General features: G+C 28.1%; 1 protein-coding gene across 1 annotated transcript; it reads right to left on the reverse strand.

Annotated features, from left to right (window-relative positions):
• Positions 1-668: 668 nt before the first annotated feature.
• LOC113856338 (macro domain-containing protein VPA0103-like) lies at positions 669-8954 on the reverse strand. The gene is made up of 7 exons (XM_027488124.1): positions 8696-8954; positions 8563-8611; positions 8344-8446; positions 7924-8019; positions 7703-7777; positions 7257-7326; positions 669-1023 (listed from the first exon to the last, which is right to left on the reverse strand). The coding sequence occupies exons 1-7, from the start codon at positions 8834-8836 to the stop codon at positions 949-951; spliced, it is 609 nt and encodes a 202-aa protein (XP_027343925.1). The 5' UTR covers positions 8837-8954; the 3' UTR covers positions 669-948.
• Positions 8955-11985: the final 3031 nt, after the last annotated feature.

Consider the following 11985-nt stretch of genomic DNA (forward strand, 5'->3'; position numbering starts at 1 on the left):
ACAAATTTGTTAACACTTCACAAATCTTAAATGTCGTCATGTTGATCCTTACAAAGGATTTAAGTAGAAAAAAAAATGAGTAGTAATAAATTAAATTATTAAGAAAAAGATCTAAAATCTTATCCTATTAATCTTCATGAAAAACTAAAGTGATATAAAAAATAAAATTTTAATGATTTAAAAGAATTAACGTAATATCATATCAAAATCTTCCTTATAATACAAAGTGTTTGTATATTTATGTAGTAAAAAAAAATATAGCATATTTTATTTGCACACGTAACGTGTCATAAATTACTTACAAATAAGATAATAAAATAACAAAGCTATTTTTACATAGATATTGGTAAATTAATTATAATAATCTTTCATACTATAATACATAACGTTAATATGTGATAGTGAAATACTTTATGACATTAATTGGATGTTATTTCAACTTGTTTTATATTAATCTAACAGTAGAATAATATTTTACAAGTGATAGGCAATTAGGCGAACAATGAATTGTGTTTTATATCATTATAAAACACAGCAAGTGAACACAAAAAGGTTATATTATTTTGCTCATCAGTAAAAGGAGTGTTAGGATGAGAAACGAAAACATAAAAAAGTAGTTAGAAAAAATTATATAAAAGTAGAAAAAGAAAGTGATAGCCGACGAGTTAAAAAAGGAAGTATTTTAATATAAAACTTAAGCGGGGTGGCTTATTCAAGTACATTTGTCACCTAATTAACTTTGTTTCTTAGTAGTAAATAGATATGTAATGTTTATTCTTCTCTTCACCTTTGTTACATTAACTTTGATGCATATGCAAACTAGATAGATATTACAAGACGTAGATGAGAATCAGTAAACATCTATTAAGAAAACACATCTATTAAACTTGTTGCAGGAGTTTAGATGATTGTGTTCAATTGTGTGGGCTGATTACAAGATGGAGCACACTACTCTTTCAGCAACCCGTTTGCCTTATTTAACCAAATGTCATGAATATCAGGCGAGAACAGAACAAAGTGGACCTGAAATAAACATTTAGATGTAATTAAATATTCCAAAAACCCCAATCATAGAAATATTATTTTATTAGATACATAAATCATCAATCTAAGTCCATCCTTTCAAATAAAGCAAAGTATTGCCCCATCTCATAATTCTATATGGTATTTACGAGTGTAAGGATATTTGTAACCACAAAATTGGAAATTGAATGAAATATATGCAATCTTTTGAAAGTTATAAAAAGAGGTATTGATTTGATTTTAAAATGATATCCTATATTTTGAAAGTTCTACACCACCACCATTAAATTTTTTTGCAACTGTTTTAACTCTCTTTTCTACACCACCTTTAAATTTTTTAGGCTTTATTGGCGAGAACAGAACGAAGTGAACCTGTAATAGACACTTAAATTTAATTACATATTCTATAAAGCTTAATCATAGAAATATCATGAAAAGAACCTTGAGAGAACCACATCACAAAAAACTAGTCATTGTAGTTGAAGAGCCAAAACCATATAAACTCCTCACTAGAATCCCATACTTCTAATGTGCAATTCAAGTCTCATACCTTGCAATGGGATCCTAATGCATAGTCTTATTATATGCATATTCCGTCAATGAATGTTCAACCTTCCAAATAAAGCAACACATTGCCTCATCTCATAGCTCTATATGGTATTACAAGTGAATAGATATTTGGAACCACAAAATTGAGAATTGATTTAAATAAATGTAATCGTAATCTCTTTTGAAAAGTTATAAAATAGGAATTAATTTGATTTAAAAATGATATCTTATATTTGGAAATCTCTGCACCACTACTTTTTTTTTGCACCCAATGTGCTACATTCGACAACACCATGAATTTATTTTTAACCTTTCTTTTTTAAAAAATTATAAGATATCGCTTCTTGCTTGTAAACATTGTCTTGAAAAGGGTTGTAAAGCCATAGATTGCAACCTCAATCCAGATTACCATCCTGCCATTCACGCTCCACTCAATCACCACTGTTATTTCGAACCACTTTCCACTCAATCCTGCCATAAGCTCTAGAATTCATCTCAAAAAATTTGTTGTCATAAGTTGTGTTGTTTTATTTTAATCTTCTTTTATTTTATTTCATTACGTATCCTTTTAATTCAAACAATTAAGTTAAGATATTCCAAGTATTTGAGAACAATCCTAGTAAGATGATATTATAGAAATTTATTTTAGAAATCATTATTACTTTTTCACAGATACACTTGTTCACAAACAAGTCGTACCTTGGGTATTTTGTAGGACAGTTAAAAGAAGAGATCAGGTTGAGGATACAAACCCTAGACCCATTGACTAGGCGGCATGCAATGCATTTTGCAAGGGGAATTGAGGCCAAAATCACAAAGGAGAGTGAGATTTCCTTGTCGCAAAATAGGAGTTTTGGTGGGGGAATGTTGGGCAATAGAAGTTCAAGAAGGGGTATTGCCATCTCCATTGAACAAGAATCTATGTGCACAGGGGAAAACTCAGTTAACCAAGGGTTTAAAGCTCCGACCTTAGGTCCTTATTCCGATACGATGACAACAACATAGTCAGGGATAGTGAGGAATGATGGTAGGAGTCATAACAGAGGCATGAGACATCTTCCTCATGAGATTTGGAGCGTTGGCAATTGGGTTTATGTTTGAAATGCAAAGAGAAATTCAGTCCTAGGCATCAATGTTGAGATTGTTCTCTATGCTTAATGGTTTTGGCGGAAGATGAAGAGAGAAAGGAAGATGAAGCCTTGGCACCCACCTTGGGAGATGGGTCTGAGGAGGATGGGAAAGAACTAAAGTGCAAGGTGATGGACTAGTTGGGCCTTGCGAGTGGAAGCCTAAATGGAGCAAAAACTATGAAATTAGATGGGCTAATAAGGGGTTCTTTTTCTAGGTAATTGTTTTGAGTAGAATTTCATTCTCTGTTCAAGAGCTATTAGCTCTAGGAGACTTTGTAATCCAAATTATTTCTAAGTGGTGAATAAAACCATCATTTTTCCCAAATCTTTTCATTGATTTCATCTCTGAACCCTAACACTAAATCAATATATGAAAAAGAATTGATGGCTATGGTTCTTCCATCTTATATTGGAGGCATTATCCCTTCGAAAAAAAAGTTTTTGGTCTACACAGATCAACACAATTTGAGACATTTGCCACAACAGAGAGTGGCTTCTGCGAACAAACAATGCTACATATCAAAGTTGTTCTTAGGCTTTCAATTTGAGCTGATTTAGAAACATGGTCTCACCAATGAGGCTACTGATGCCTTGTCCTAAAACAGAGACGTAAAGAGTTCAGCAACGAATGCAACTTTGATTTCTTTTCCCCTATGGCACCAGCTTCCTACAATTCAAAAGGAAGTCATGGAGGATTCTTTCTTGCAAGAAATCATCTAAGACCCAAATTCCATACCCGAGTATTCCTTCGAAGGTAGAATCCTATATTATCATGACAAACTGGTCCTTTCTACAATTTCTTTTATACTTCTAGATTTATTGCAAGAACTTATAAGTGTTTGGCTAGAAATGTCTATTAGATTGATACAAAGAAGAGGGTCAAAGAGTTTGTTTAAGCTTGTGACACTTGTCAAAGACATAAGTACAACGTAACTTCCACTATCAAAATTTTGCAACCTCTGTCAACTCCTTCTCTAATCAAGGATTAAGTATCACTAGATTTCATCATGGTCTTGCCTAAATCTAGGGGATTTGATGTCTTGATGGTGGTGGTAGATGGATGAACTAAATATGGGCATTTCATTCATTTAAAACACCTTTATATAAAAAAATAGGTAGCAGATATTTTTGCTGGTGAGATCATTCATTTAAATGGCTTCGCCTCATTTATCCTTAATGAATCATTTTTGGCAAGAATTATTTACTCTCCAAGGCACTAAGCTGCTGTTAAGTACTACTTATCAACTGCAAATGGACAGCCATACAAATATTGTTAATCATTGCGTGGAAACTTGTTTGTGGTGCTTTACTTTGGACCATCCTAAAAACTAGTCTTTATGGGTTTTGTGGGCTGAGTTGTGGTACAAGACTATTTTTCATTCCTCTATTGGGACAACTTTTGAAGCTTAAATTGCTTTAAGGAAAAATTTGGGTTGAGGCAGTGGTTAGAGAACTTAAAGATAGAGATGAAACTCTTAACCAATTTAAGGGCCATTTACAACAGGCACATGAATAGATGAAGAAGTATGTGGACAAGTAACAAATGTCTCAAATTACAACCCCACAAACAGCAATATGTTACCCACCGCATTCATCAAAAATTAGCTACTTAGTTTTTTGGTCCTTATCAGATTTTAGAAAGGGTTGGAAATATTGCTTACAAGCTGCAACTACCTATCTCCTCTAAGATCCATCCTACTTTTCATCTTTCTCAATAAAAAAAGGTTATTGGACATTATGATTGATGAATCATATTATATTGACACTTTTGTATCCTCATGCTATCTCTTGACATTGTTTCTATGATTACTTTACTACAAGATAGTCAAAATCGAGATTCTAAGTAGGATCGAAGAGGAGATAAAAAATTACATCTCGTAGGATCGTAACAAGAATCATAAGATCCTACAAAATTGTACAAATACATGTAAAATAGTATAAATATAAAGACCAGAAGACAAATGAGAGAAGTGAGCCACCCCATCTCAAAACAGAGATACTAAGAACAGAAACAAAGAGGGAAAAGATCTTGTATTCTGTTAAAAGACTATTTTATCCTTAAAGAAACTTAAAACAGAGCCTTTTTATGGGTAAAAAGGGAAAGTCAAATTATTTTTAAATGATGAGAAGTCTTTTTTTACCCTTTAAAAACCCTAAAATCTGCTTCATTCTAGGAATAGAAAGGGAAACTTAATAACTTTTACTCCAGCCACACTGTAAATTAGGTTACGTTGGCTGCAAATACAGCTGCGATGGCCACCATAGCAAAATGCTTCACTATGACAAGGTTGCCAGCGCAGAGCAAAGTTGTTGGCACAAACAAGGTCATCAAAGCGAAAGCTATAGGGATCGCAGAACAGAGGAACGAAGTCGCAAAGTCCTAGTCACGTCCAAAATGGTGAAGAAAGAGGCAATTTGAAGGAGAAAAGGTAGAGAATGAAATGAACAGATTCGCTATGCTGAAGAAGAAGAGAAATGTGCCTCGCAGGTTGCAAAGAGGCAAGAGATCAGAGAGAAGAGTGAAAATAAAACCCTAAAAATGGGGCAGAAGCAACTCACCCAAGATCGCAAATTCCACGATTTCACAAGGAAGATTGTGCGATCCCAGAGATCCCACCAAAACGAGTTCCAACCTAGGATCAAGATCGTTGGACCAGCAGCAGATCGTAAAATCGTACGATTTTACGTGTTAACTCGCGATTTTGACTACCATGCTTTACTATTTTAAGTTAGCTTTATTCGCTTGAGCCTATTTGGACTTTAATTAGTAATTCTATCTATTTCTTATATTGTAGTACTTTCGACTTTTGCTTACTATTTTGATCATAACTTTTGATACAAGTGGAGATGCTATTACTTGAAATAAGTATCGATTAATAGTTTGCAATTAAGATTTGGGGCAGATTGGATTGTCACCCATTTTACTTTCTGAATTTATTAGTTAGGTTTAATTTAGGGTTAGCATCTAAAAAAGAGGGAAGAGTTAGAGGAATTATGGATATTTTTAACTTTCTTCCCGTTTACATTTTTATCTTTCTTTTGATTTAGACTACTTTAAATTCTGTATTATTTCTTCTATTGCTTCTGGCAAATTAATTTTAGCTTTTCCATGATAATTACCTTTAAACTTGCATTTGTGTTTACAATGGTGATAGAGGAGAAATTTCATAACCTTATCTACGAATTTGATCCTGCAAGCTGCAAGGCAATGAGGTAATTTTTCTAATTCAATCCACTATGAAATCTTATTTCTTACCCTTCTCAATTCTATTATACATACTTTTAATTTGGTATCAAATCACATTGATATAATTACGGATAATTCGTACATGTCGAATTCCTTCCTCGTGCAATCTCAAAATGTTTCTTCGCATATATCGGACTTCCAAGATCGGATTGAAAAAATTTGTATCAAATCGATTAGTGATGCATGTTCAATGATCATTCAAGGAATTTGGATTAAAAACACACATTCTTTAAATTGAATTTACAAATTGGATTGAGATTGATTTTGGAACCAAATATGTTTTGGGGAGTAAATATCATAAGTCAATTGCTTTTGATTTATTGAATTTCTTTGTTCTTTAATTTCTTGATTCTTGCTTGAATTCAAAATTCCCTCCAATTTTCTATGTTTCATTTTTAGCGTTTATAACCTAGGTCCTCAAAGGAACTAGGTTTGTCTCCTAGTTATTGTATTTAAATTTATTTTTTTTACCAAGTACGACATTGTTTAATGATACTCCTACCGAACTCCCTACAAATTTAGTCTCTAAAGATATGACTAAACCTGAATTTGAGTTATCTAGTCTCATTGTTTCAATTGAGGGTAAGAAGGTTAAGTATATTTTAGTTCAATGGAAGTGTCTTCTTCTTATAGAAGTCACTTGGGAGGATGAATTTGTTCTACCAAATCAATTTCCAGATTTGAAAGCCTTGAGGACAAGGGTGTTTCTTTGGGTGAAGTTAGTGTTAAAATCATGGCAGAGAAACATATGATTAATGTCAATAAGAGACTTCAAGTGTAGGTTTTTTATAGAAAGAAGGGAAGAAAAGAGTTGTTTAAGATAAAGATAAGGCTTAATTAACGTTAGCTAGTTTGTTAATATTGCTAACAGATTCTATAAATAATTAGTTTCTTGATTTAGGCATCTTTGATTCTATTAATTATTAGGGGAGAATTTCATTTTCTTTTCAGGAGCTATTAACACTAAGGGATTCTTTTGTAATCCTAATTCTTTCTAGGGATTAATAAAACCATTATTTTCTTAACTTAAATCCTTACCTTGATTTTATATCTGAACCCTAACTGATCCCACTAGTGCTTTTGACAACACAGGTGATAAATTATTATTAAAATAGAAATTACATTAAAAAGTAAAGTGTAGTATGAAAATTAAAAACAAGGTGCCAAAGTAATCCTCAAACGAAACCCAAAGGCAAACTCACAATCACATCTAATTGGGAATGCATCATTTTATTAAAAGTTCAAATTGAAATGTATATTTATTCATAACATAACTCAGACCAAATAAAGAAAATGGAAGGTAATACCTCTCGAAATTCATTTCGGAACTCTTTGATGGTAGAAATTGCCACAGTAGCAGCTTCATCATAAGGGTATCTAAAACAATGCAGCATTACACAATTGTCATGAAAGGCTCGGATCTAAATCAATAGGAAGATTAGATTTGAGAGCCAAAAGATTGAATTTATTAGGTTTGAGAACAGATTAGATTAGTCATCATAAGAAATAGTACAGTCATCACATCGTATTAAACGAACAGCCACTATGTTATTAATTTTTCATGTATGTTTTGTTTTGTTCCAATGATCAAACTTTTGAAGTGAATAGAAATGATGAAAATAATATTCATTGGGATTCCATTGTAAAAGACAATTACATCTCAAGCCATGCCACGTGACCAATATTGATAATCAACAAATAAAGAATGAATAAATTAAGATGGTGGAGGGGGCAATTGTTAGCATAAGCCTACCCATGGACACCACATGATATAGCTGGGAATGCTATATACTGAATGTTGTTTTCTTTTGCAACCCTCAAAGTATTCCTGAAAATCAATTTGACAACACAAACGTTGAACCAACCGAACCAAGTGTAATAACAGGGAGAACCAAAACATTAAAATGAAATAAACATGTGCTGATTCAACGACAATGAAGAATAGAAACATGAGCACAGTGTCAAAAACCTTACCTGTAAGCACTTGCTAGAGAGGCAGCAGGATTACTATCAGCAAAGTAGATTGGGCCAACAGTGTAAATAACATGAGAAGCAAGTAGCTTAAAACCTCTGCACATGAACAAGTACAAGAACAGGTTACACTTCATACGGTGTTTGTGCATACATTCAAAAGAACTGTGTTGCAAAGGTAAATCACGATCTCCAAGGCAAGCGTAATGTAATTTTTGCAAAGGAAAAAAAATTTTACTTTCGGCCGTAATGTGATAACAAACATAGGGTAACAAGTGAAAATAAGGCCAAACAGTTTCAATTCAAAACTATTTTGACAAGCTCATCCAGATTCCACCGTGAGCATGTTCCGGTTGTTCTAAAAGCACCCGAATAAGCTTAAAGAATTGCACAGCTAAGCATAAAATCAGAAGAAGCACTAACGGTGTGATCCTTGCTTCCCCTGTTGGGCACCGAATTCCGGGTCTGACTTCAGGGATATTGAAGCATGCTTCAAAAAGTTCTGGGCCAGCAGCCCTATGTATAGCTGAAATCAGAGTCAATCGATTTTAATTTGGCCCCCACTTTTCCCCACCGAAATCATTATATATAAACCATTACGAATTAATTTATTCATTTTACAAAAAAATTCAAGGAATTAACCTCCATCGGCACCAGCACCACCGAGCATTCCCTCGTTTGCAGGATTTACCTGCAGGAGAGGAGACCACGCAGGTGATTCATGTTCCACGAAGTGAAATAATGAAATGGATCACGAGAGAGGAAGTGTGCATACTATTGCGTCAGTTGAACCATCGATGAACCATTTGGTGATGTCCCCTTTCTGAATGACCATAGATGTGGATGCAGATAACGGAAAGCGAACCACACCGCCGCCACCACTGGAAAGCCTAGCTGTTGCTGCTGCTTCGTTCATTACACACGCGCGGAAACTACACAGGTTAACCTTCGAATTGCAGCCAAATTTAGGAAATCCGGAACCTATGAATAAGGTCTTTCATTATTTCTCCAAAGTTTACAATACCTATTATGTGCAAAGATTATTGGGCCGTTTCCATGGTATCATATTTACTAAATTAAATTACTAATTCAATTATTTATGAATATAAAATTATAGTAAAATTAATAAATATACTCACGAATTTGTTTTATTTTAACATATAAAATATATAGTAAAAAAATTTATTATATTAAATATAATTATATTAAAAAATTATAAAATATTTATATATATATATATATATATTATCATATATATTATTATTTATTTTAAAATATAATATAATAAATAAATTTCATATGATAATAAGTATGATAAATTTTAAAAGATAAATAAATAAATACCAACTTACTTATAAATTTTCTAAAATTTTTTCAATTAATTAAAAAATTTTAACGAAGACATTAATAAATATTTTATTCTATAAATAAATTGAATTATTACTGTCATAATTTTTTAACAAATGATAATAATAAAAATTTCAATATAAATATATAAAAAAAACTATATGGTAATGCATCTAAATTAAAATATATATAATTTAGTAATTTCTAAAGTTAATTATACAAATTAGAATGTTTGATAAAAAAAAATTATGATATAATTAAGTAATTTATTTTAAATAGTATAAAATATCTTATTTTTTAAATATAAAAATAAAATTCATATTGTCTCATAATATCATAAACCATTCATCATTATAAATTTTTAAAATAAATAATTATAACAATAAATTATTAACTATAATAATGTTTTTAATATAAGTTATAAAATTTAAATAAAAATTTTTATAATTTTTTATTTATGTATTTATTTATATTTGTTGAACTAAATTTATATAATAAATTATTTATTTATAATTATAATTTAAAATTACTAATAAAATTTTACTATATAATTATTAAACGATGATACCATATTTTTTAACAATAAATTACCAGACTAATAATCTATACAAAACTAAAGTTTTATTTATTCAACAAATATATAAAATTTTAAAAATCTGATTTCAATATTAATATATACAAAAATATATGTTAATATTTGAAAAAATATATTAAAAAATTTATATATATAAAATTATTGTAAATAAAAATTATAAATAATTTTATATATATCCTGAATTTAAAAGTTTACTTGTTAATAAAAATAAAAAATTATAAAAATATAGAATTGAATTTTTTTAAAATGATTAAATTATTCTATATTTTTTTTATAACACAATATAATTAATATTACTCAATATTATAGATAAATTAATTTTATTTAATAACTAATTAAGTATAATAAAATTATATTGTTTGAGTCATAAAATTAAAATGATAAATTTATTAATTTTTCTTATATAATAATTTTTAATTTTTGAAAATAATTAATATAGTTTCTTTATCATTTATCATTTTAAGAATCAATAAAAATCAATGTATCTATAAAGTAATTTAATGATATAATAATATTTTAAAAATTTTATTAAAAGAACAAATATTGATTTAAATAAAATTTAAAAAATAAATTAAAAATACTAGATAAAAAGAAACATGTACATTGAATTAAAAAAAGTAAAAAATATATTATTATTAAGTCTATAATGATTTTAAAGATATATAAATATAACTTTAATATAAATTGATTAAAATATTATATCATCATTAAAAAAAAAAATGTGTTCTAACTATTTTGACGCAGATTTAGTGAATTTGATATTTGATGATTGCTTTCAAATATATTTTTTGTGTGATACCTTGTTTCTCTATACATTACCTGATTTTACAAAAAAAAAAAAACAATATTCAGTTAATCTTTTTTAAAAATATAATATAATAAATAATTATATTAATAAAAAATATTTGTATTGATTTAATATTTTTATCTATAATATCTGTAGTTTAATTTATATATTGGAAACTAATTGTAAGTCTACAAAATGATTGAATCTTTCTATTAAGAAGTATTGTTCTCTACATTTATAATTGAATATTCTCAGAAAATTTTAAAAGCATTAGAACTTATATTTCAATCTAAAAATTTTAAATAATTATATACTTAAAATATGAATTTTAACAAATAAATATAATTTAATATGTTAATATTAAAAAATATTTTTATAATATTTTAAATACTAACTTCTATCTTTCTTGAATTGAAGTCTTTTGATAGTTGTGAAAATTTAGATTTCATACTCATAAAATTTTAAATGTATGTGAAAATAATATTCGTTAATTTTTTAAATAAATGATATATATAGAAATTAAATATAATATTTTAACTTAATTTAGAGTTAAAACTTATATTTTCTTTACTTATTCATTCATTATGATATAAAATTATTAAATATAAAAATTGAATAGTTACTTAAATATTTAAATATCAAATTATATTCATTTTCATTATTATGATATTTAATAATATTTAATTTATTTTAATTATTATAATTAATTAGTTTTAATTGGAGAATTGAATTTATCATCATCGTTATAACATTTTATAAAAAAAAAGACATTGCAACAAAATTATTAAATATAAATATTGTTAATTTTTTAATTTAAAAAAATTAAATTTGTCATCATAATTATTATAATATAATGAATAAATATTTTCTACATTAAAAGTTATATATAATTATAATATATTGATTCTTATTAAATTATTTTTAAAAAAAATAAAATAATAGAAGAAGAGAAGAAAAGAGTAGTTAAAAAATTTTTAATTAAGATTTAGGTAGAAACTAGAAGAGAAGAATGATTTTATTTAATACAAAAATTAACATTTATATCAATTAAAATTATAGATGATATAATATAAAATTTAGACAAATTTTATGTTACGAACAAAGTCAATATAATATATATATATATATATATATATATATATAATAATAATAATAATTTAACAACAATTTTATGTTGAAATATCATTTAAAATTATTTAATTTAATTCATAAATATAGTAATAATAGTAAATAATATATTTGATACAAATTAATCAGTTAAAATTAACATTCAATATATGATATCATTTTAAAATAATACAGTTTTATGCTTATTAAAAAAATTAAATTGAAATAT

This window comes from Abrus precatorius, unplaced genomic scaffold, assembly GCF_003935025.1.
Source record: "Abrus precatorius isolate BTA unplaced genomic scaffold, Abrus_2018 Scaffold11, whole genome shotgun sequence".
NCBI lineage: Eukaryota > Viridiplantae > Streptophyta > Magnoliopsida > Fabales > Fabaceae > Abrus > Abrus precatorius.